We start from the raw sequence: 27,125 nt of genomic DNA, 5'->3' as shown, positions 1-27,125 counted from the left end.
AAGAGCAGTTTTTATAAAGTGTCGCCATCTGTTAATCACATGTACATGATCTCGAAGCTGATTAGTAAACAAATCAACCGGTAATTTGTACAACAGAATTAATTTTTTCAATTGAAAGAGCTGTTTCAATAAATCATTCATAAAGTGTACATAATTTATTCTCCAAACATTTAGAGATCAATATGTGCCAAAATGACCAAACTTTACTGGTAATTTTAATAAACTGTAAACATTATTTTACGAAAAAAGTTATTGCAATTGGATTCCATGATGATTGGCAATGTAAAGGTGAGTAATTGGTTTTGAAATTATGATAACAGTAGTGATCAGAGTTAAGTTGACAAAATCTGAGATTTATTCATAGTCGCCTTCTAACAGTAAATGTCATATTAAATTTAATTTTTGCCATTTTCCTATTGTTTAGTGTCTCTACAAAACCAAATATACTCAAGACGATGACAACTGAAAATTATCTTTAGTCTGACCCCTTTTTTAATTTAACCAGACCACTATTGTATAAACATTTAGTTGACCGTGTCTAATCAATATTTTAACTCAAAATTCGGACTGTTATTCATGAAGAAAATTAGAAATAAATATCTTTTTCTCATCTCATGAATTTTAACAGAGAAGAGAAAGTAAACAACCATTAAATTTGATAGAGAAGCAAATGTTCACTAATAATCATTGTCGGGTTAATTATTGTAATGATTAGTGGTTACAGATTTATTAGTTGACAGTTAGAAATTAACTTGAAATTCGATTGGTTTAATAAGTTAAATAAAATCTGTTGTTGGAACCGGTTTTTATGAAGAAAAAAAAGCCAAAGACTTTTCATTCTCTTTCTCTTTCTACCTTCTCTCTTCTAGCCTTTCTCTTGCGATGACCTGTTCACTCACCATTGGCATCATCATCATCATCATCATCATCAGCTTCATCTTCTTCTCCATCATCCTCTCTGTTTAAACCGGCTAAACAAGTCTCTTTCTCTCATTTATATCTTCTCTTTCTTTCTTACCCAGGAACAGCTCAAAGAATGTTTGACATTCCTTCCATTGGGGCGAGAAACCAAAGGGCAAAAACAAGGGGAAGAACAAGTGAAGATAAAGATGAAAAGAAGGGATGGGGAAGAAGAAGAAAGAGAAGATAAAGTGAGAAGAAGTGAGAACGAAATGAAGCGGCTTTCAAAATTGGCCTTTGAATTGGCCTTCAGTTCAATGTGTTTTGTATAAGCAGCAACAACAACTTTGCCATTTTACTTTTCCTTGGTTTAAACTCTAACTCATACAAAACCATCTTTTTTTCATATGTAAAGCTACAAACTGAATTTGTTTTTTTTTGTTATTATTTTCTTATAGTTGACCAAAATTGTTGTCTCAGTTAATTAGAGTTGTGTTATCAAATCATTTAACCAATCTGGATTATTTAGTGTAAAGTTAATTGTGATTTGCTTGGGAAAAAACTAGCAACCGAAACAAACAAGAAACTACTGCAATGGGAAAACTGATTCTAATAAGGTAAGTCTTTTTGCATCTCATATGTTTTGTTTACCAATCTTAATTTGATTAAAATTGTGGTAAAGGTTCATCAGGAAGCTGATTTATTCCAATTAGCATCATTATGAACATGATTCAGTCTATTAGAGATAAAATTTCAACTTGATTATCAACATTAAACGCTGTAAGACAACAAGTTGGGATTGTGAATCAAATGTTAAATAACATGGCAATGTTAAAAACTGCAATCTGTTCATCAATTTAGCTTATTCTGGACTATAATTAGTGTTGAAATGTTACTTTAGATGCTGAATTTCCATGTTTACTCTTTATTAATATTTGTTAATTGTTTCCTTTTCCCTTGTTTTTGTTTACTTTCTCAAAGAAGGAGAAATGTTTGACTGTTTTCAAGCAAACTTGCCATTGTCAACCCAATTTTACATGGTTATGTCATCATCTATAATTTTTAACCAAGATGCCCATCGAGTAATTGAAAATGTTCAATGTATCATGATAACATGATTGCCAAGTATCTCAAAATGAATTGACCAAGCAATAAGATAGAAAATTATTTATGAGAATTTCATTATTTTTCAAATGAAAAAATTACAGTGTCAATGATTCCTTTTCAGATTAAACAAAGTGAAAAGTATCTTGTAAAGTCATCTGAAACCAAGTTTATTCATTTCAAGAATAAACTGTTAACTTAAATGTGGACATTGAATGTTAATACAATGAGGACAATAAAGTGGATAACCTGTTTAAAATCATCTAGAATGGTGTTTGGTTTGCCTGAAAAAGGATAACCATGAAATATTTTCCTCGACTTTGTGTTTCAAGTGATTGAAATTTCATTTTTTTATATTTTAACTCAACAAGCCAACGGAAGCCCAAACATGTTTGCTTCACCCAAATCAAGATCTAATTCAAGATCTTCTTCAAATTGCTCATCTTTACTGTTATCAACGAGAAATTTGATCCATTTAGGGTCAAAAAGGACGACTAACATTTTGTTATTATTAGGAATAATTTCTAGATTAATTGTGATAAGCTTAGTGTATTGTTACTGCACCATTTTACCAATTTCATCAGCCTCATCAATTTCCTCATCATCTTCATCTTCATCAAGTGATACCTTTTATTTTGAAATAGCTGAAAACACACCACCAGGTCGATTGGTAGGCCAAGTACCAATTAAACCTGGTTTCACTTATCGGTTTAATGTTGAACTGCCAGAGTTTAGATTTGATCAATCTTCTGGTTCAATATTAACAACTTCAGTTGCCACCGATCGAGAGATTCGTGATTTTTATCATCTCGTTTTGTTAAGCAGTTCACCAACTTATCCAATTGAGATACGGATAAAAGTGACCGATGTAAATGATAATCCACCCTATTGGCCGCCCTACATTAATAGGAATATATCTTTCAGTGAATCAGCTCCAATTGGTACTAAACTAATTCTGGAGACAGCCATTGATCCCGATGAAGGTGCCTTAACTTATGAAATTGTACAGACAACCAGAGCATCATCCGAGTCACCCTCAACCATTTCAACATCAACAATACCAACAACCTCATCATTACAAAATGAACCTTCTTTCAACGGGTCATCTTCATCATTAGCTGCCATTTTACCTTCAGCATCATCGCTTGTGTCATTCAATGAGTTACCCTTCAAATTAAGCTACAACGTTTCCTCATCTTTCCTCCATCTAGAAGTAGCCGATTCACTTGATAGGGAAACTCAGGCCAATTACATTGTTAATATATCAGCTGTTGATGATGGTGGACTTTCTGCCTTTTTAACTCTTCACGTAACCATACTGGATGTCAACGATAACCCGCCAATATTTGACCACTCTGACTATACTGTTAGTCTCAATGAGACTGTTGGTAAAAGTGTACCAATCCTTCAAGTGAGGGCAACCGATGCCGATGAAGAGGGAAATGATAATACAGCCATCAGTTATTATCTGTTGTCTGAAAAATATTTCACCATTGATCCTGAAACCGGAGTCATTTACACTGCCCAAGAAGGTCCCATAGACTGTGGAACCACGCCAATCTCATCGCCATCGCCACCATCTCCACTCTCGACAGCCTCACTTGGGTCAACATCTAGTTCCACTGGGTACAAAGTTTGTGTGTTTACCGTGTTTGCTCACGATCATGGGACACCAAGACAAAATGGACGAGCTTACATTACTGTAAACCTTTTAGATACCAATGATCATGATCCTGTGATTAAATTTCGTCATCTCTCTCGATCTGAGATTGCCTCAGTTGATGAAAATGCTGTCAATGGAAGTGTTGTCACTGCCATTTCAGTCTCTGATAATGATCATGGTCCAAATGGTGAGACTTCATTGATAATTGCTTCTGGTAATGAAATGAACCATTTTCGTCTTGAATCAATTGGCACTTCTCACATCATTCGTGTCAATGGATCACTTGATCGTGAAAAGATGTCACAATACAATTTAACCATAATTGCTCGAGATTACGGGTTACCAGCTCGATCATCAACCGCTAACCTTGTTATTATTGTTAATGATGTAAATGACCATGAACCTGTTTTCAATCGTGATATCTATGAAGTTAATTTGGTTGAATCGCTTCCCATTGGATCCTTTGTAGCTTCCATTGGTGCCGTTGATTTAGATGAAGGAATCAATGCAAAATTGTATTACTCTCTAAGTGGACCTAATGCTCACTTCTTCCAGATTGACACTCTCACTGGTTTGGTAACAACTGAAAAGGTTATCAATCGTGAGGAGACACCAGTTTTTGAGCTTAAAGCTACCGCTCGTGATGGTGGGCCTAACCCTAAATGGGCTTATGCAACCCTTAAAATTAATATGTTGGATGTTAATGATGAAGTACCAAGCTTAATTTTACCTAAAGATTCTGTCATCTACGATAATTCAAGTTCAGCTTATATTTATGAGATTGAAGAATCAAATAAACTCAACATTCCCTTAATAACAGTTGACCGTGATCTTGGAGCTAATGGTACAGTTGATTGTAACTTATTGTATAAATATGGTGGCCTCTTTCAAATTATTGACTCATCAACAGGAACCGGTAGTCAACATGCACTAATTTCAACTCGTGAACTTGATTATGAGAAGTGCTCTCAATACCGATTATCAATTCTTGTCAAAGATCGTGGTCTACCCGGTCATCAACTCAGTTCATCTTTAACATTGATTATCCGCATTAAAGATAAAGATGATCACCGTCCAATTGTTTATCCATCAACCTACTTTGCCTTCATTCCAATTGACTTTTCATCCCTCAACTATTCAGTTGTTGTTAGTCGAGTTTTAATTCGTGATCGAGACATCTTAACACCAGTAACTTTTGCCATGGATAATAATAACCAGAACAACTTGATAAGCTCAATACTATCTCTCAATAGTCGCACCGGTGAGATTAATTTAAAAACTGGTTCTCGGTCTGGATCATTTAGCTCATCTAATTTACCATCACTATTACGTTTCAATGTGACTTGTAAAAATTGTGAGCCCACTCGATCTCGAGCTTCATTCAATGTTTACACTTTAACCGATGAAAATAGGAAATCGGTTGAATCTTTGAAACGAAATTATGAATTTGAAATAAATGAATCAGCTGGTATTGGAGCAATAATTGGTAAAATTGAACTTGATGCTGGTAAATTTGATTTGACAATAGTTTCAGGTGATCCAATTGGCCTTTTCTCTGTTGACCGTCATTATCTCAAAGTTGCTGGTCAGCTTGACAGAGAAACTCAAAGTACTTATACACTTCAATTGGTTGCCTTTAACGAGAAAGCATTCCTTCATATTGATGTTCATTTATCTCTCATTGATGTCAACGATAATCAACCTTTATTCACTGAGCAATTCATTGAGCTTACTTTGCCTGTCGATGTTCCACCAAAATTAACAATTTACAGATTAAATGCCATTGATGCTGATCAATCCGCCTCTGCATCCAGAATTGCTCATCCAAGTCGGACAACATCATTATCCTCATCAACAACCTCAGTTAATCCTACTCCAGTCAGCTTAGATATTAGGTATGATCTCATCTCGAACCCTGATCATCTTTTATTCATCAAAGGAAACGAGCTCAAAGTTAATCGTAGCTTGTCATCTTTATATCCACCCGGAAGACGCTATCGATCTCATAATGATGCTCTTGATTTCATTACATTTGAAGTGATGGCAACTGATCCTGGAGCAACAACACCATTTGATACCAGTGTTACAGATCAAAGTCAAACATCTTGTGGTACTTTAAATCGCCTAACTATCCATATTATTGTGAAAGCTGTGAATACAGCGAAACCACGCTTTGGATCAACATTGTATGAAATAAGTCTTAGTGAGTCAATACCGGTCAACAGTCAATTTTTGAATATTGCTGCTACCGATGACGATGGTGATCCAATTGGATATAAAATAACTTCTGGTAATCTTGGTGAATCTTTTGGTATCTTTCCCAATGGTCAATTGTATGTGAAACGTCCATTAGACCGAGAGACTGTTGAAACATATTCTTTAACCATCATTACCTTTGAAACTAATCCAGATTCATCAGACCATTCATTATCCTCATCATCTTCTGAATCAACATTCAAATCATATTATGAAAGCCGCTCAACAACCCAAGTGATAATACATTGTGTAGATGAAAATGATAACCCGCCAATATTTGCCAATAAAACATTTCACTTTCGTTTAGAAGAAAATTGCCAAGAAAATACTCCAATTGGCCAATTACAAGCATGGGATGCTGATAAAGGTGCCAATTCAGAAATTTTTTATTCTCTATCTGAGTCAAATGCAACAGGATTAGTTGAAATCGATCCATATTCTGGCCATCTTTGGTCAAAAGTAACATTTGATGCAGAAACAACGCCTTACCTAACCTTAGAGGTTTACGCCATAGATCAATCCTTTGAATCTCAACGGTTAACTTCAACAGCTACTGTGATAGTTGAAATTGTTGATGTTAATGACAATCCACCAGTTTTTATATCATCCTCATTCTCACCATCATCTCCATCTAATGATATTAACAACGATTTGACAGGTGAAAGTTCATCATCTTCCTCTGTTAGGACATCAATTTATCCAGTTGAAAGTTTTAGCTTGAGTGAAGATACGCCAATTGGAGCTCGTGTGGCCAAAATTGAAGCCTCTGATGCTGACCAAAGCAGTGTTGTGGTTTACAAACAATTAGACTCAACAGTCCGTGACTCTTTAACTAGTGAGAATAATAAGGATAAAATAAAAGGCGTCGGCGGTGGAGGAGGGATTAATACAAGTAGCCATGTTAACAGCATTAGCATAAACAGCTCTGGCGGCTATTTTAATTTAAACAGTACAACCGGTGTGTTAACTTTAGCCCGATCCATTGATCGTGAGGTAACCAATCAAGTTGAGTTACTTGTTTCGGCTGATGATGGTTTTTATACCTCCTACAAGTTACTCAGATTCGTGATTGAAGATGTTAACGACAATCCACCTAAATTTGTTAATTTTCCCAGTTCACCTGTCACTTTACCAGAAGATGTTAAAGTAGGCTCAATTGTGTTAACATTGAATGCAATTGATCCCGATCTCAGTGATACTGGTTCACCAATCCGATATGAATTGACTCAATCCTCAACACTGGAGAGAAAACGTAAATTATTTGAGATTTCCGAGTCATCAGTAATTATCGTTTCTCCATTGGATTACGAGACTGAAAATCGCCATTATCTAAATATTAGTGCCATTGATGGAGCTGGACATAGAAGTGACATTCAAATGCTATCAATTGTTGTCACTGATGTTAACGATTGCTCGCCTACTTTTAATTTAAATCATTTATCTCAACAAACCAGCTCATCATCAATTCCAAGTCTCTCAACACAATCAGATGTAGTTAGAGTTCTTGAAAATATTGAAATTGGATCTAAACTCGTCAATTTAGCTGCTTATGATTGTGATTCTGGAGATACACTAATCTATGAGATTATTACATGCGAGGTTCGCAAAGGCGATGCATCTTATTCCTCTTCTTCTCATGGCACATCTTCAGGAGATGCTCTTGTTACCCGACATCCATCAGGTCGATATTTAAAACTATCAGAGCAACTTGAGACGGTCGCTTGTCCTGTAACAATTAACCCCACCAACGGTGATCTAGTATCAACCAATAGTCTTGATCGTGAAACTGCTGAAACAATATCAGTATCTATTAGGATACGAGATAAAGTTGGTCATTCGGTACTGAAACAGGTTACCCTGTTGCTTGAGGATATCAATGATAATTATCCTGAATTTGTTTCACCTGATTTGTTCCTCATCTCAGGCCATAAGATAGAAGAGAATCAAATTATCGGAACTGTAAAAGCCATTGATGTTGATGCTGGAATAAATTCGGTGATTACCTACAAACTGGCTTCAACCGAATCATCATCAGATTATCTGGTTATTGATCCAAGATCGGGTGATGTAAGGACAAGACGACCAATTGAAGGTTACATTAATCGACCAATCAATTTGCTTGCCATTGACGGAGCAGGTCTAGTTACCTCAGATACAGTTACCTTTATCCATCTACCTCAAAACCTTGATACCAAGTCTCATGAGAAAAGTGATTTATCCCTGGAAGTCTATGAGAATGAACCTGTTGGATTGAGATTACACAAATTCAAATGTTCATCTGATCGTTTGGAGAAGTGTGAATTTTATGTTCTCAAAGCAGCCGATAGAACCATTGCCGTTGATCGGCATTCCGGAGATCTGTATATCCAATCCAATTTAGACCGTGAAACAATAGATTCCTATTCAATTGAAATCGTCTCCATTCAAGGATATGAACTCTATCTAACCACGGTAAGTTGAAACAAATCAATCATCTAGTCAACTGCTAATGCCAATGTCTTTCTTGATCAATATTCATTTTACATTTGAGTTGATAATAAATCAATTTTTACTATTGATAATAATGACTAGCAAGATTGTTATACCTTAGGGTCAGCTGAAATAATCCCAATGGGGAGTTGAATATTATAATATTGGTGCTATATTAGGTGGTGATGATGAGGCCAAGATTGGCAGAGTTGTCAAGTTTGACTAAAGTAACCGATAAGATGTTATTTTTGGGATACATTTTTACCTTTGACCTGAACAAGTAAACAGAGAAACAAAAAAGCCAACTGCAATAGTAAAACCTTAGACAGGTTAGACTTTTACAACGCTCAGATTAAGATTGACCGAAAAGGTTTGACGGTCATTTTTTGACGGATTTATATAGCTGCATGATGACCACAATGACATTTCACCCTCAAGAGGTTTAAAGTTGAAAAAAAAGTAAGGCCCAAGAATAATGAAAGGCAAGGAAAACAAGAATGTTTACTTTTACTGAAACATTAGCAACTCTTATGCCTTGAGATTTTCAATTTTCTTAGTAGGGTTTCTTTCTTCTCTCTCTCTCTCTCTTCCTCTCATCTTCGTCATCGTCATCATCATCATCTTATTTACCTTTACAATGACTCGTTTTCAACTGGTATGCTTAAAATCAGTTGGGTTTCAATGAATTATAGTCGGAATTTTTAGCAGGATAAAAATTTACCTTTTCTTGTTACCTTGATTTAGATATCATAGGGGCTTAATCATCTAAACTATGCAACAACAATGATAATATAACAACAATAATAATAGCAATAATGATAATGATAACGATTATAATAAAGAAACTTTGTATTGAATCTTTGTTTCAAGCAAGTTTCAAGATTAGTTGGAGTGCAAGGAAGAGCAACAAAACAAAAACAGAAACTTGATGATAATTTTTGACTGCATCTAAAGCTTCTCAGTGGGAAATCTATTATTTTCAATTGTTTAGTATAATTGTTAGGTTCACAATTAAGTTAATTTCCATTAGCATTTAAAAAAGGAAACATAAAAGTTACAACAACATTTAACTTTTTCCCAAATCACAATTACATTGGCAATTGACACGCGTTTTCAATTCCTAATGATATCAATACACATTTAACTATTGAAAATAAAATAAAAATCTGAATGTCTATTAAGTATAACATTAATTTAATCATTAACATTCATAGCATTTTAATTATCAATGAATTTCACTCTGAATATTATTTAACCACTTTGGTGGTTCACATTGATCCTTATTACCTTTAAAGGTTAACCATTTGTTCAAAGGTAATTGTTTCAGATAACAAACAAATATACAAATGTTTGGTAAAAATAACTAAAGAAATGTTTCTTAAGGCAATTCCGAGTTCTCAGAATTGATCGTTTTTCTTGTTCTTTTTCTTGCACGCTCTCATCATAATCATCATCAAGTTGATCATAATCACTCCCTTGGTAATTATCGCTATTGATCAACAAATTGCCATCAATTAAGTTTAAGATTTTTGGTGTTTCTACCGACACTTTTTTTTCAACAGACTTGCGACCATTTCCAAGCATTTCACTTTAAACTCAACAATCAAATGATCATGAAAACCTATTAATTAAACGATAATGTCACTAATTTACTTTCACTCTCAATAATCAAGTTAAATATGAAAGCGTAAAAAACGCAAAACAATTTATCAAGATTAAATTGTGAACCTACAAGATGAATAATTAATGTTGATCGTTAACCAGTAGCAAGTTTTTTTTCAAGAAAAAAAACAAAACTCAAAGTCATGACATTGCTGGTTGATAATCATGATTAGGATAATGATGATAACGTTGTTCTGTTGATGATGATAATAATAATGCAGCTAACAATAAGTGTGTTTGTTCATCATATCATAATAATATTTTAATAGTTGTGGGAGTGATGAAGAGTTTACATTTTTTAATATAAATTGCCATTTTAAAATGTTAATGTTACCTGTTAAATACAGTAGTTTTATCATAAAACATAATAATGTGAACTTTATGAGTTCGAGTCACGAGTTAAACATTTGCTGATCACCTTACTCCTACCTGAGCAGGGTCTTCCCAACAGTTGAACCTCTTCTCACATTTTCAGGTTTCATTGAAAATAAGGTAAAAATGTAACTCTAAAAGCAACATTTCTTGGCAAACAAAATTTTTTTGACAAAATACCGAAGAGGCTCGTTTCTCATAGACTTGAGGTTAACATCTTAAGTTAGCTCATTGATACAAAAAAAGCCTCAACAATGAATTTTTGGTTAATCTATTTTACAATAGACGCTTTTCAATGGGAAAAATAACCTTTTTTTCAATACAAAAACAACTTTCTCACAAAGATCAACCTTTGATGTATCAATTGAACCTTTTTTTCACTCCAATATTATAATAACTTGACACTGATATTTATGATATCGATGATGATATTGATGATGATTTTTTTTGATAACTTTTATTGTTACCATTTCAGTAACTTGGTTTTTGTTGTACAATTTGTTATCCAATTTGAATACAAAAATCAACTCTTCTTTCGTCAAGTTTATTATGGCTTTGATTTTGATAATATATTGATAACTACTGTGACTGACACAATTTAAATTGATGTTAAATTACTGGTCATAATTTATAACCCAAAATGTTTAACCTTGTATATTGCCTTGTAACGTCTTGTCATCATGTTATTTGCCTGTTTGCATGTTAATAGTTATAACTTTTTCCCTTTTATTTCACATTCTTATTACCATTATCATGGTTATGCGACAAAAGTTCACCTTTTTTCTTCTTCTTCTTTCTTCCTTTTAAATCTCATCTTCATCTTCTTCTATGGTAATTAATTTGTCAGCAGCAAAAGCAGTAACAAGAAGAAAAAACATGAACAAGAAGAAGAAGAAAAACTCATCCAAAGGTAAAAACTTACCTGCAAACATAACTAACATATAAAAGTATGAAAAATAAAATTAAGAAACGGAAAGGAAATACAGAAGCTGAAGTCGGAGTAAAATTTTCATCATCAGTTTAACATTTTTTGACACAAGAAGATAAAGACAGACAGAAGAGGAAAAGGTAAGAAAGTCAAGAGAGTGAAAGAGTCTCAAAGAGACAAGTCATTTATATTTTTGAAAAAATTTGCCTGCAAGGTGAATCTGATCTTCTCTTCTTACCTTAGCTTCCTTTTTTTGTTCATCTTTTTACCTTTTTTATTTTCCTCCCCTAAACTTGCGTCAGGTATGATGTTGTTTTATGATGATCATGTTGATGGTGATGGGGATCAAGATTCTCAATTAAACAAGGGCTTGTCGATTAACCATAAGTGGACTCCGCTTTTCCGCGCCCTTAAAATAAGCAACGAAAGGGCGCGGAGATGAAGATAGACTTTGTCTTTTCTTTTTTTTGTTTCGCATTTTTCCTCTTTCTTTTAATCATCATCATCTCTTTCTTTCTTCAGCCGTTCCCAACTCAAAACTGTATCCTTCTTCATCTTCATCTTCTTCTTTTTTTCCTCATTTCACCTTACATTTTCATCTTGACTTCCATATAAATATATCCATCCATTTTCACAATGTTAATATACTTAACAATATGGTCTCTTTCAGGCTACTTTCCGATCCGCCTTGCGTTGTTATGCTTCGTTTGAGTTTCTAGTCTTTCTGTAGCCTTTACCTTCAAGACATTTTCCATTGTTTTCATCCTTTTTCATCCTTTTCATCTTTCTATTTATCTTCTTCCCTTTCAAAAAGCTATTTTCAATTAGTCTGTGAGAGTAAAAAAAAATAGCTAAATGTTTTTAACAAAATGATTTAAAGCTCATTCCAAGGTGCTAATTAGTGTTTTTTGCTTACCTTTGAATCTATTTTAAGGTTACATCGTATTGATTGTTTTTTTTGGTCTTTTGGCCTTTACGAGAAAAAGTGGAAAAACTATCTTTTCGTGTTTTCCAGTTATTTTTGTACATTTGACTTGTTTTGCTTCCCTGTAGACAAAAATCAGTTTAAAATCAGTTTACCTTAAGCATTCACACACTTGACTGGCTTGTCTCTTCTTTGCCATCTTCCCTTCATCTTTCATTTCAAATTGTATTTTGTTTACCTGTCCAGTTTAGCTTCTCTTTTTACCTGTTTCTTCGTTATTTACCTCTCATCTAACCTCCTCTTTTTCATTTTCATAATTCGCCCTTAAGCTTTCTCTTTCTTTTCTCTCTCTATTTTCATCATCTTCAACATTTATCTTCCTACTGTCTTTACAATTGCTTCATTTACAAGCCAACAAAAAAGCAACCCAAAGTCAATAGAAATGCCAATTGAAAACGTTTACTCATTACCATTCAATGTATTTTCATTTTACATTGCAATCTCACAATTATGCATAATTTAACTTTTCCCTGCAACTTACATTGATTAATTGTTACATCTTGATATTGTTCATTATTTTCATTAACAATACATTAAACTTACTAATCAAATGTTGCTTTCATCTTTCCAAACCGTAAACATGTTCATAAAGTGTCTAAATTGAAGTTAAATGATTGCCTGTTATAATTACATCTCTTCAATTTAATCACATTTTTAAGTAATATTTTACTCACTTTTTTGTGTAACTTTAATAACAAAAAAACAAAAACCACTCACAACATGATTGATTCATATTAATCGATTTACTCATCTAATTCAGAGTCACGAAGATTAGTCTCCTACATTCATCATCTTCATCATCAACATTCAATGTTTACCTTTTTTTTAATAAAAGCTACTCAAACTAAAACAATCTTGCAAAGTCTATTTACCAATGTAAATTATTCTCAATACATAAGGTTAATCACAATTAAGCTTATTCATAATTAGCGTTGACTCTTGCCAATCAAACAAATTATTTGCTCTTTCAAATAACATTTTCTGGTTTCTGAATCTTTTAGGTTAACATCAAAGTACTGGATAAAGATGATAACCCACCCAGCTTCAAATCAACTGGATCTTCAATATTGGTCAGTGAGGCGACTCCACCGGCCAGTGAATTGTTTGATCTATCAACAATTACCCGTGACCCTGATGTATCGTCCAAAATTGAATACAAATTAATTAATTGTTCTCGTTGCTTTGAACCAACCTTTCGTGTTGATACTTTCACTGGCAAAATCATTTTACAAGTTAGTTGAACAAAGACACAAATTAGAGGACCATTCAATCATCTCTCTCTCGTCATCTCTCATCAAGACTTGTTTCCTCTCTTCTCTATCATCATCATCATTTTTCCCTCAAGCATCCTTATCTCAAGACATCTTCACTTTCCGTTTCACTTTTTTAGTTTCATTTGTCTTCTCTTTTTAGATATACCTTTGTCTCTCTTTCATCTTTCTCCTTACCTGTGTCTGCAATTTACTGATCTCGCCAGATAACCTTTTCAATCTATTTCCTTTTCGCATTTCTCATCTTCAATCCTCATTACCTGGCCAAATCACTCTCAAGACACTTTCCTTCAACTTTCCCTTTCAACCTATTGTTGGCATCAAAGTAAAGATATCAACAGGACTAGTTGATGAACCTCATGTTGATCATGATTTGTTTTTCAAATCATTTTTCACTTTTAGAAATTTTTCTTCATCTTTTTTTAATTCCTTTTCATCCTTTCCTCATCTTGTTCATCAAACGGCCACAAAGAGAGATGATAATGTCCTTTGATTCAACTTAGCTGTGTGTCAATTGGCCCACACAAATTGACAACAATTTCTGGTGTAAATTAATTTTAACATAATTTATCAATTTATCTTACAGAAACCTCTTGATCGTGAAACAATTGACAGTTACACATTAATTGTTGGCGCTTCCGATTCATTTCATTTAACCACCAAAAAGATTCAGATAATCGTTACCGATGTAAATGATAATGCACCTCACTTCAGATCAAAACAGTATTACTTTGATATACCTGAAAATATGGATCGAGGATTAGTTGTAAGTTGAACCTTAACATTTACAATCTCAAACCAAATCCACTCTGGACAATAAACAACATCACTTCATAATATACATTAAAAGATGTGTTGCTATCTCAATGTAACCATTATCAAATAACATTGAAAATGTCAACTTTTAAAAAGTAAAGTGCAAAAAAGCTGAAAACAAATTATCACAGAAAAAAGAGAAAAAAAATTTCAAATGTTGAGGTAAAATCTGAGGTGTCTATTTTACTCACGCATTCAGATAATTTTCACTCATCTTGAAACATTTTTTTATTGCTTCATTTTGCAATCTGATATATTTATGATTTTTTCAAGATTAAGATTCTCATTTTTCAGTGTTTTTTAGTTTTTCCATGTAAAGAAAGCAGAAGAAGAGAAGAAAAAAGTTGATATTTTTTTTTGCTTCTCAGGAATTCAGTAGCTTGTTGTGTCCAGCCAAACCTGTCAAAGTTAATGGTGTGTTTACATCATTGACTCGTCTTGAAGATGATCTTAAAGATGATGATGTTTAGTTGGCAAAAGTTACTCTTCATCTTGATCCGCCAGTTAAACATAGTAATGCAAATACACACAGAATCATATTTGCTTGAGTTAAAGTTGTAATTGTAGTGATGCTGATGGAGTAACGTGGGTCTAAAAAGCCTCCGGGCTTAAGGGTGATGAGGGGAGGTAAAGATGAGAAAGAGTAGAAATGAGGAAGAAAAAAGTTATAAGAATTAAACTCTTGATTTGACTTGAAAATTAATCCGGATTATCGTTGAATGGCAAGAAATGTAAAGATGATGATGAAGGATAAATACTTATTAACGTGAAGAGGGTGGAAGATGAATCAAGATTGAAATCCTTTGTGATTGTTACTTTCATCTTCATCTTGACTTTACAGAAGCTTATCAACTTGAATTTTTTACCTTTACCTTTTGGAAAACAAAAGATGATGAAAATGGTTTGTTTAATGTTGTTTTGTTTCACATCTTCATCTTATCATCTTTCATTCTGTTAATTACATTTCCAATGATATAAAGATTGACTGTTTGAATACCTGTTAACGTGAGATTATCAGGTTAAACGAAAGGTAAAACAAAGTTGCCAATGTTAACACCGGCAATCATGAGATTATCAAAAGTCCATTTTAACCTGTTGTTAATGATGGCAATTATTGGAGGTGAAAAAAAATTGACTCCAAATCTTATTAGTCAATTGATTAAGATTAATTGTTGATCAATTGTTTTTAATCAAACAAGCAAAAGATGAAATCAGTTGTCTTCATTTGTTCAAATGTTATTACCATTGAAATTGTTCATGATAAATGGTCATAAACTGCAAGACAGTTATGGCATGATAATTGATTAGTATTACATGATTTAATGAAAAACCTTTATTTTTATTTTACTTGGAGTTTCAAAGTTACCAAAAAAAATGAGTTTACAATTTTATCACCAAAATTGATTTCAAGTAATTTCACCTTTCTAACCATGAAAATGTGTTCATGTTTTTCATGTTATCTCTTTATACAGTTGTTAATGTAAAAGGTATGAAAATAAATGTTGAACAGATAAACCTGGATCAATTTATTTGAAAAGCTTTAAAAGCATCATCAATTCACGAATGAATCTCAACAAGCCAAATATTGATATCAAGCTAATAAGTTATACAGCGGACTAACGATCTTGGTACACGATTAGCAGTGTGTGTGTGTGTCATTGCTTTTAAACGGCAACTCCTTGGGTGCCAAGTTGAAACTTGTATTGGCTTGGAGATGATGAAAGTAGAAGAAAAGAAGAAATGATTTCTTTTAAATTGAAATGCTTTCAAATGTCTTTACATGTCTTTTTTACCCAACCTGAGTTGTGTTACCTGTAGGAGGTCAAAATTGATTCAACATTTTTTATCATTTTCACTGGGATTTTTGAGCGTGAGTTGCTTGAGATTTGAACTGTGCAAAAAGATTTGAAAAAAAAACATTGAAAACCCAAACTCTATGAGTTTTGAAAGACGCAAATGGTTAAAGTGGTTCAAGATGGGAAAAGGTGAATAGGTTTGGATGAAATGGAAAAGTGTTTTTTTGCTTTGAAATCCTCTGGATCAGTTCGTGAAACTGATCAAAGGAGGAATTTTTTGTATGGATTGAAGAGATGGCGATGATGATAAAGATGATGAATAAAAAGACAGAGGTAAATAGCAATAACTCGTAATACCTGTTAGACAAGTTGACTTGATCAACAAGATACACTTTTACTGGCTTGGACATGATTAAATCATGTTGATTACTTGTTAATCACAAATGACAGTACAATTAATCCAATCACTTTGTCTTTCATTGATCATTGAAAAAGCAACTTCTTTTGTTTCCTTCAAATGAAACAATTGAATGTTGTTTTAACCAAATCAAACTGTGACAATTTAAATTGTTCACAGTTTGCAATTTCCTAATGTAATTTATCATTATTCATCCATTGTTTCCAGACAATCACTGATATTGGGTTCAGTTGATTTATTAGTGATGTTTGATTAAATGGCCAAATGGTGATCAACCTGATAGATGATCAATGTTACACCCAAACTCGATCATCTTTCATCTTCAATCTTTCATTTCCTCAAGATGAATGATAATCATTTCTGCAAGAACTTCTTCGCCGTAGTTCATCATTGTCATTAACAGGCAACACTCTTGATCCAACGCCAACACCAATTTTAAAAGTTTTCAGTCATTTTTTTACTTCTCTTGGATTCAACTTTTCGCTTCACTTTTTTTGTTTCAACCTTAAATTGCATTTTGCAAATGATATCAACGTTTTTCAACGTCAACCTCCCTTGGAGTGTGTTTATCTGTAATATGTAATAAACGTTGTTGATGCTGTCCCATTTGCTACTGAGTAAACATTGTAAACAAAATTTATGCAAAGAAACATCAACATTTTCATGCAACACCCAGGTAAAGGTAAAGATCAGCAAGATAAATCTCTCTCGTCATCATCTTAATATTTTTTTATGGGTTAGTCTTGAAATGGCTTTAAAGGTCAAACTCTCATCACAATACAATGAAGTGACTTTCAAAAAAAAGATTAACCTTAAGATTTATTTTTTTTCTCATATTTTTATCTTATTTATTTATGATTAATAATTTATTAATAAGCTTAATTTCATGGAAACTTGAGTTGACCATTAAAGTAAGGTATTAAACGTTTGATAATGATTGGGTAATTCAGATGATGATAACAATTTTTGAGGATTAACACCTTTGAAGGGAACGCTTCAGTTTAATGGATCGTTCCTGGCCAATGTGTGTCTATTCATATTATCCCATATTTAGTATTGTATCAAATATTGATGAAACTCAACTAAATCACATTTAAACGGTTCACCCTTAGGCTTAGTTGATTGACAGATTTCGTGTTTACCTCAAGACATTTTTTCTTGTGAACTTTTTCCCTTCACTTTTGGCTCTTTTTGCATGTTCAAGATTAAAGTCAATTAATGCAACAATCAAAGAGTATCTAATTAATCAATTTTCAGGGCTTAAAATATGGTATGATAAGGTAAAATGAGATGAAAACGATGACTTTCATATCAAAGCCAATATCAATTTTAATTACGTATTTCAAGTACACAGATTGGTTTCAAGATTGTCGCAGCTGGTTTAAGATGACAAAAAGACGATCAAGTTCAACAGTAACTGATTCAGTAAAAGCCTAAAATATTAAAACAAATGAACTTGATTCATGCAAAAGCTCAAAAATTCAATTCGATTCAGACATCAATTTGTTTAGAGTTGATTTTACATAAAAACAAATCTGGTTCAACATAAATAGTCATTGTTACTCAAAATGGCAAAAATGTAAATTGCAAAGCATTGACAAGTAACTTGATAAACTCATGAAATATTGAGAAGCAATTCCGGAAATATTGACCAGAATCTTGAGCATTAGAATTGAAAGGTTAGACAATGACCAAAGGAATCTTAAATTGAACCTGAAAGTGACCTCAAAATATGATTGACCGGGCCAATTGTTATTTTTAAAAGTATAATAATCCAATAGTATATCATTATCAGGGAAAGAAAAGCATAACACTATTGGAATCCATGTTAAAAGGTCTTTCTTTTTTTGCGTACTTTTCTATTCTCCAATAACTTAACCTGACCTGACCTTAAGGGGTGGATGTTACAAGCCCACATATTGAGTGAAATAGCAAGAAGGAAAGAAAGAAAAGAAAGAGAATGATCAAGATGAAGGTTAAGATGCAAGTTGAATGTTGATGGGAAAAAAGCAACATTTTGCTTTTGCCTTTAGGCTCAATACACTAGACTTTTGTTGGAAGAGTCAAAAGATATATAAATTTAAGTAATGGTGACTACTTTGTTGTTGATCCTGCTGATGGTTTCATTGCTTGTTGTATCTTTGATTGGTCTTTTCTTACCTCGTATTTTAATTATCATTTTATTCAAATTAACCTCACCTTTTTTTCATACCTTAATATTATCTGATGGCCTCATTTTAATCTTTATTTGAGCCATACGATAGTCGCTAATGATAATTGTAAAGAGCTTTCAAAAATTACAATTAAATGCTTTCATTTTCAATTGATATTCAAGTGAAAGTGAAGGAGTTTAAAAGTCATGTTAACATTAGTCTGGACAAATTGGTTCAAAATTGATTATCAAATTGATTGTCTAACATTTACCATAAATCAGCAATTTCAATGCTTCTGCTTGGTTATCTGATTGTTGACAATTTAAATGGCATTTTAATTTTGATTATTGTCTTGGCTAATTGTTGCCAATTAATTGCAATTTTTCAATCATTTAGTCTTTCAGCTTTGGTGTTATCTTTATGAGTTGTTAGATACGTGTTTAAGTTTGCAGTTAGCTAATTGAAACTGATAAAAGAGTGCAATTTAATGATAAAAATGTTTAAGAAACAAAATCTAACCTTTTTCATCTTCATTTATATTGATAAAAATGTTAGCACCAGAATCAAGCTTAATTAAAACACAACAAAATTCAAGCTTCATGGTTACTTTTAGGATATTTATTCACATATCTTTGAAGCTTGTTGAGAAACTAAACTTGACTGTTAATATGATTTTAATGGTGGTCAAGATTAGTGACAAATTGAATTGTCCTTTTCAAAGATTATCAAGTCAACATCAACAATGGATAAAAGCTTTTGTAACTACAAAAGATATTCACATTAGGTAATGGACATTAACCAAAGGTCTAATAATGATGCATATCTAAATGTTGACCATTAAAGGTATATTACAATCTGTCGATGATAACCCAACAAAGTCAAGATGTCTTCATTGGAATTTGTCATTTTTTAAACTTACAGGTGAACAAAGCACAAGATTAACCTTGTCTGTAAGGTTGGTATTTGAAAGTACAATATTTCAGGTCCAATTTCATGGGAAGGGAATGATTATGATGATGATGAAGGTGAAGATTTTAGTTGTAATAATATCAAAAAAATGGTGTTGTTTGTTAGCCTTATGGGTTTGGTTGCGCCTTTATGAATTTCATCCCAAGATGATAACTTGAGTTTTCATCTTCATTTCATTTTTTTTATCATCTTCTGGGCGAGGCTACAGTCATTTTTGCTTCTCTGTTTTAAGTAGGAGGGTTTAGGTTAGCAGAAGATGATGAAGAGAATGGTGATGATGATTGAATGAGATGAGGAGAAAGGCAAGTTTCAAGATGAAAAGTGGTTAAAGGCATTGGGCATAGGCTCATATCGATAATATCAAATATATTTAATATTTTTTTGTCTTGTATTTAATTCATAATTGTAAGGTTAATAGCAAAGATAGGTTAATTGGAATCAAATTGTAACCAAGGTTAAGAGGTTTCGTTTCATGGGTAAGACTCAATGGGAACGGCTAATCTCTTTACTCTCCTTTGGCTTATTTCAACGTTTTGTTCATAATTTTGTTGGCGATTCAACTTTTTTTACGCTCTTTTTGTTTTATCATCATTAACATTATCATCTAAATGATATCAATGGTATTGATGAACAGGATGATGAGGAAAAGACCATGTTTAAGTGTTATTATCGCTAAAAATTAATGTTGAACCTTTTTTTCAGCTAAACTGTTGATGTTGGTTTTGTTTTGTTTTTTGTATTAACTTTGCCTTTTTTTCTGGTTCTTGTTGTAATTGTCTATGGACATTCGGGTGGGTCAGTTAATTGTACCTTTTAAAGTTGCTGATTGTTGACATGACATTTTTACAAATGAGTTGAAATGGTTGCTTTAAATTATAACAATAATTGCAAACATGTTAACTTGACTTCAATTTTTACAAGTGAATTCATGCTTTTTAAGCTGCACAAAATTATGATAATAAATGTTGTTTCCAGTGATGATGTTGATGATGGTTTGATGATGATTGTATTAAATTTTGAGGTTTTAATATTTGGTGCAATTAGTCATTAATGATGATTATGTAAATTGGTTTTAATCGTTATAGATTACGATTCACCTTTAAGTCAACTAATACCAGTAATTACTCTGTGCGTTGGCTGGTTGATTGTTTATTAATAGACGATAATTGTTGATTTTCAATTCTAATTGATTTTTGTCTCTCTCTTATCATTTAGGTTGGATCTATTGAAGCTTTTGATCTTGATCTTGCACCTCATACATTAACATATGCAATGGTATCAGATGGTTCATTTGGTGGACCTGAACCTGAAGAATACATTTTCAATTTAAATGAGAAAACTGGAAAATTTACTTTAATGCGACATCTTGATTATGAAAGTGATCCTAATCATTTTATAATTACTTGTGAAGCCTTTGATGGATTATATCGAAGTGAACAAATTAATGTTTATTTCAATTTAATCAATCTAAATGATAATTGGCCCATCTTTGATCCAGCAACATACAAAGTTGAACTACTTGAAAATGTAACCTTAGGTCATCAGGTTGTATGCCTTTCCGCCACCGATGCAGATGCTTATGATGCTATTAATGAAGTTTATACCTTCAATGGATCATCATCTTCATCATCCGCTGTCAACTATTATTTCAAAGACACCGAGACTCTGGGTTTAACTTCAACCAATGAAATCAGTAAATTTGTTTCTGGTCCATTCAAAATTGACGGAACCTCTGGTTGCATTGAATTGGTTGACCCTTTAGACCGTGAAATGGTCACTCATTATGATTTAGTTGTGATTGCTGATGATGGTTACCACCGTACAAGTGCATCTGTAGCCATTAAGGTGAAAGATGTCAATGACAATGATCCAGTATTTGACCGTCGAACTCCAACCATTTTAAGGATTCCTGAAAATCTTGGACCTGATTCACTCGTCTATGGATTCAAGGCTGATGACGCCGATGGAGTGCCCAACAATTATGTCCGTTATGACCTGGAAAATGGGAATCCCAGTGGAAATGGTGATTTCCCTTTTGCTATTGGTCCAATCAATGGACTTCTCAGACTAACTGGAAGACTTGACCGAGAAACAACCGACACTTATTCACTGATTGTTCGTGCTCGAGACTATGGAGGTAGATCCAGATCAATAACGGTGACTCTTCATGTTTCAGATGTAAATGACAATTCGCCCAGCTTTGAACAATCAGAGATTCAGGTTTCCATACCAGAAAATGCTTCTCTCCAATCAACTGTTGTCCGTCTTCGTGCTTATGATCAAGATTCACCAGATAAGATCAGTTATCGAATCGCATCTGGTGATGTATTTGGTCACTTTGGGATATTTGAAGACACAGTTATTGTTACCATGGCTTTGGATTATGAAACGATTCCGATCTATGATTTACAGATTCAAGCCATTGATGAAGCTGGAAACAGTGACACTGCTCGATTGGTTATCAACTTAGTGAATGTTCACGATCAACCACCAACCTTTGTGGCCTCACCTTATAGTGTTAATTGGTGTGAAAATGAAGTTGGACCCATTGGTTATTATCAAGCAATTGGTGAAACAATCGACAAATCATCTGGTCAACCAGAATTGAATTATCTACTTAAAAACAATCATGAAGGTTATTTTGAGTTAAATTCAACTTCAGCTCTTCTTTCAGCCATTAAACCAATTGATCGTGAATCTTTGGGAAAAACTAATTCAAGTGGGTTTATTGAGCTTCGGATCATCGCCATAGATAAACGCCTTCCTAGACTAACTGGTGAAGGAATTGTCTTGGTTAACATAATTGATGTAAATGACAATCGACCCAAATTTTCATCACCAAGCTATTCATTTGAATTGGTTGAAAATTCAATTCATATGGCTGGTAAACCTTTTGGATCAGTGAAAGCTAGTGACTTTGATTTGACTGATACATTGAGCTATCAAATAGTTGAAGATGATTCTGATCATTTGTTTAGTGTCGACTCCCATTCAGGTCAACTGTTTCTCCAAAGTGATACATCTTTTGACCGTGAACAAAGGTCAGCATATCATTTAACCATCGAAGTGAGTGATTCAAAGTGGACCGATACAACAAAAACAACCATTTCAATTGGAGATGTTAATGATTGTAAACCAGTCTTTCGATCTCTCAACGGTCATCCAATTGATTCTCAAATTGGTCGTGTCACCTTGAAAATGGCCTCACAAAGATTAGCTTTACTATCAAATGATCTTTTCCTATTTGGACTAGTTGTTACCGATTGTGATCTCATTGGAAGTGCAAATGCTCGTGTTCAATTCAATCTTGAAACACTCAACGGTCCCTCAACTGATGGATTATTTACAATTGATGAACGCACCGGTGTAATAAGATCAACACGTTCCCTTGAAGCCAATTCAAGCTATTCAATTAAAATCATTGCCGAAGACATGGCACTTCGAAATCGCCTTGACAATAATCTCATTGTAGACTTGATGGTCAACAATGATGGAGACTCACGTAAACCTAAAAGGTTGATTGAATTGGTTCATAAAATATCTGTCAGTGAAAATGTTAAACCTGGTAAAATTGTCCACTCATTTGGTCTACTTCCTGATATACCTTCAACATCATCCGATTCAGTTTCCCTAATTATAATTGGTGGCGATCCATCAGGCAATTTTCGCATTGACCGTAAATATCTAAGAATTGGGAAACCCTTGGATTATGAAGAAGCAACTTCATATGAATTGTACATTGAAGCTTCATTGGATGATTATTACGAGATTAGTGTGGTCAAAGTTGAGGTAATCAATGAGAATGACAATCCACCCAAATTTGACCATGAATTGTACAATGCAACAATTGTTGAAGAAATAGATGAACCAGTTTTGGTCACTTCTCTTGGAGCAACCGATCGTGATTTAGTTGATGAAGAAGACAATGAATCAGATGGGAAATTACGTTATTTCATTGAATCACCCAAAGATACTCCTTTCCGGATCGATGAAAAATATGGCACTCTTTGGACAACTCGGAAAATCGATCGAGAAACAACTGCTTCCTTTGAGTTAACCATGGGTGTGAGGGATGAAGACGGCCTCACTGGACGTACTCGAGTTTTAATTACGGTTCTGGATAAAAATGATAACCCACCAAGATTCACTCGGTTATTTAGTGTCAACATCACTGAAAATGCTCCCATTGGTTCAGTAGTTATCCAAGTGACTTCATCTGATCGTGATGAAGGTTCTTATGCTCAAGCCATTTACTCATTGTTGGGTCACTCAGAGGCATTTGACATTCGCCCCACAACTGGTGAAGTATTTGTTACTGGACCTTTGGATCGTGAAATTCAAGATGAATACTTGCTCATGGTTTCAGCCAATGATGGAAGCTGGAAAGCTCAAACAACGTTAACAATCAACATTATTGATGAGAATGATAATGCACCAGTTTTTGAGAAATCAATTTATGAATTTAACTACGTTATTTCAGAAGATGATTCAAAGTCAGTGTCACCATCAGTTGGTTTAGTTGGACAAGTTCATGCTCGTGATTTAGACAAAGGATTTAATTCATTGATTAGTTATTCCTTGAAGCACAATTCAGACTACTTTACCATTGATTCAACTACCGGAGTTATCCGAATCAAACAAGTCACTGTTGGCAATAAAATGACATCTAATGTTGGTAAAAACAAAAGACACAATCGAGATGCTAAATTGACTTACAATAGTCAATTGGCCTTTTTAAATCAATTTAATTTAACTGTTATTGCTTCTGATCGAGGTACAATCCCTCAGTCAAGTGAAACCAATGTATTAATTAGCCTTAAACCAACTAAATCATCTGAATCAACTGGATCAATGCGAACACCATCATTGGTCCATAAAATTTCACTTCCATATGATCTATTGAATGGCAGTTTACTTTACAGTTTAGGAGATGATTACATTTTAAAAGATTCCGGTAGCAATAAGATTGTATCGCTAACAACTTCTGGTAATGTTATTTTTATTGGCCAAGGAATGGTTAAAAAGCGAGAAGAATGGACTTATAAATTTGAATCACTTTCTAATCATGGTTTGGTCACCTTAATAATAACAATTTGTTCACCTAATCGTTCCTCACCACGTTTCACCTCAGGCCAAAGTCAACTGGTTGTTCCTGAAAATGAATCTACAAATGATGTACTTACCCAATTTAAAGCAATGGATGATGATGAAGATACAGCTAATTCCCAATTAACATACTCTTTTGAAATAATCGAGTGGACCTTTAATGAGAGAGCAGGAGATTATTATCGCCGAGTGATTAAACCTCAATTGGAACCAAGTGAATCACTATTAATTAGTTTATCATTGAAGACTCTCCTAAATCAAACCGTTTCCACTAAAAGTATCCTAAAACCGTTTACATTGGATTCTTCAACTGGAATTGTTTACCTTAATGCTCCATTAGATTATGAATTGATTACGTGTTACCGTCTCCGAGTAACAGCAACCGATTCAGCTTATTTTGCACCTCGAAATACATCAATTATGGTCAATATTCATGTTACAGATGTTAATGATAATCCACCAATGTTTGTAGGATTGAAAGATGGACGATTAGTCTTGGAGACTCTGGAAAACAATCCCATTGGATCTACAATTGGAATCATTACAGCAACCGATTACGATTCACTTCGCTATTCCCAGTTAACCTATGAAATATTACCCGAACAAGATTCAGGTTATTTCACTCTTGGCTCTAAAAATGGCCATCTTTCATCTTTGGTCTCTTTTGATCATGAATCAAAACGATCTTATTCAATCAAAGTAATTGCTCGTAATGATCGTAAAGTATTTACGACAGTTCCTGTTGAGATAAGGATTGGCAATGTAAATGAATATTTACCCAAATTTAAATCATCCAGATTCACCTTTGACATAACAAAATCAATGACGGCTGGAAGTGTAATTGGAAGTTTGGCTGATAAAGCAACCGATGAAGATTACAATGAAACCATTTACTTTTATCTAATTAAACATGGACGATTTGGTATTGAATTGGATCGTAATGGAACCCTTAGGTTAACCGAAACAATTGATTTTAATGATGTACATTCAGATAAAGGATTGTCTTTTACTGTGATTGCCAAAAATGCTGGACCAATACGAGATCGAAGTGATTATGATGAGGCTAAAATTGTGATAAACATTATAGGAGCTAATAGACTTTCTCATTTCAATCAATCCAATTACATTTGTAATGGTGATAAAAGTATCTGTTCAGATGATTCAACTAGTCCTGATGCATTATCTGTTGGAACCATTTTGTTTGTCATTTTTTTCGCCATCATTTTATTAATTTTATTGGCAAGTTTTGTGATATTCCGTCAACAACGTAAAAGGCCAATGCCTTCTTGCATCGGAGGAACCATTGGACAACGTAAATTGGGTTTAAGACAAATACCAATCAACAAATCTCATCATACACTTAATGGAGCTCATTCACAGTCATCATCATTCCTTCATTCATCTCATCATAACCAGCCAACAGCACCACCAGCACCTCCACCACCTCCACCTCCATTAACCAAACAACGTCCTCCAGATGTCATTGAATCACCAGTCTCTGTGCCACCAGCTCCACCAATACCTCAACGAGCACCTCCAATGCCACCGCCATCTTTCATGACACCCTTTAGTGACATTAACGAAGACTATTCAGATGTTATGTTAACCGGTGGACAATATGATCTTGAAAATGCTTCTTCTATCGCACCTTCAGACATTGATTTAGCTTATCGTTATAAACCTTTCCGATCAGCAGTTTTAAATGGACGTGACTCTCGTAATGGTACATCAGGTCAACACCATCGACATGCACCACTTGCAAGGCTTTCACCGTCTGTAAGTGAACTCACAGCTCCAAGGATATTAACTTTGAATGATCTTACATCAACAAATGGTCCACCCTCAGTGATACCTTCATGTCCACCTCGTCCCCCTGGACCACCAAAATCAAAACTGGGACTTCCTCTTGTAACATCTAATCGTCATCCCTACAACCAAATGGTAGGACAAAATCAAAATCATCTTAGAATGGATGAAGAGGAAGATGACGCAGTCACAGATGATTCCTTTTCATCGTCTGAATTTGACGGAGGAAGCAGTAATTATGAAAGAGCTGAAAATAATAAAAATATAATGTTAAGAAGAGTTTTATGATTTACTCAAAGAGTTATTGAACTGAAAGGTTCAAAATTTTAACTCAATTCAGCCAAATCATATTTTATATATGTACATATTTATATATACAGATATTTGTATTTAAAAACAAACCAAGGATCAGCGTTAATAATAATTAAAGTATCAATTTTTGTGAATTTCA

General features: G+C 33.6%; 1 protein-coding gene across 4 annotated transcripts; it reads left to right on the top strand.

The window, feature by feature from the left end:
* Positions 1 to 23: 23 nt before the first annotated feature.
* LOC107368187 (cadherin-related tumor suppressor-like) lies at positions 24 to 27,125 on the top strand. 4 transcript variants are annotated; one of them, XM_089270239.1, is made up of 7 exons: positions 113 to 288; positions 870 to 1,161; positions 1,359 to 1,517; positions 1,882 to 8,374; positions 13,341 to 13,571; positions 14,197 to 14,376; positions 20,978 to 27,125. In XM_089270239.1, the coding sequence occupies exons 4-7, from the start codon at positions 2,393 to 2,395 to the stop codon at positions 26,960 to 26,962; spliced, it is 12,378 nt and encodes a 4,125-aa protein (XP_089126365.1). In that variant the 5' UTR covers positions 113 to 288; positions 870 to 1,161; positions 1,359 to 1,517; positions 1,882 to 2,392; the 3' UTR covers positions 26,963 to 27,125. The 4 variants fall into 4 exon arrangements, with proteins under 4 accessions (XP_015791454.1, XP_089126366.1, XP_025017906.1 ...); XM_015935968.3 differs by having other exon boundaries at positions 24 to 288; positions 870 to 1,517; XM_089270240.1 differs by lacking the exon at positions 870 to 1,161 and having other exon boundaries at positions 55 to 288; positions 1,885 to 8,374.

Source organism: Tetranychus urticae, chromosome 1 (assembly GCF_039701765.1).
Source record: "Tetranychus urticae isolate SD_2017Ah chromosome 1, NJAU_TeUrti_SD_1.0, whole genome shotgun sequence".
Lineage (NCBI taxonomy): Eukaryota > Metazoa > Arthropoda > Arachnida > Trombidiformes > Tetranychidae > Tetranychus > Tetranychus urticae.
Note: the sequence above shows the minus strand (reverse complement) of the source record. Positions and strands in the feature narration are given on the sequence as shown.

Coding starts and splice junctions, on each gene's coding strand:
- LOC107368187 (XM_015935968.3), top strand. CDS start 2,393: ATGTTTGCTTCACCCAAATCAAGATCTAATTCAAGATCTTCTTCAAAT. Junction 8,375..13,340: donor ATGAACTCTATCTAACCACG/GTAAGTTGAAAC, acceptor TGAATCTTTTAG/GTTAACATCAAAGTACTGGA. Junction 14,377..20,977: donor ATATGGATCGAGGATTAGTT/GTAAGTTGAACC, acceptor CTTATCATTTAG/GTTGGATCTATTGAAGCTTT.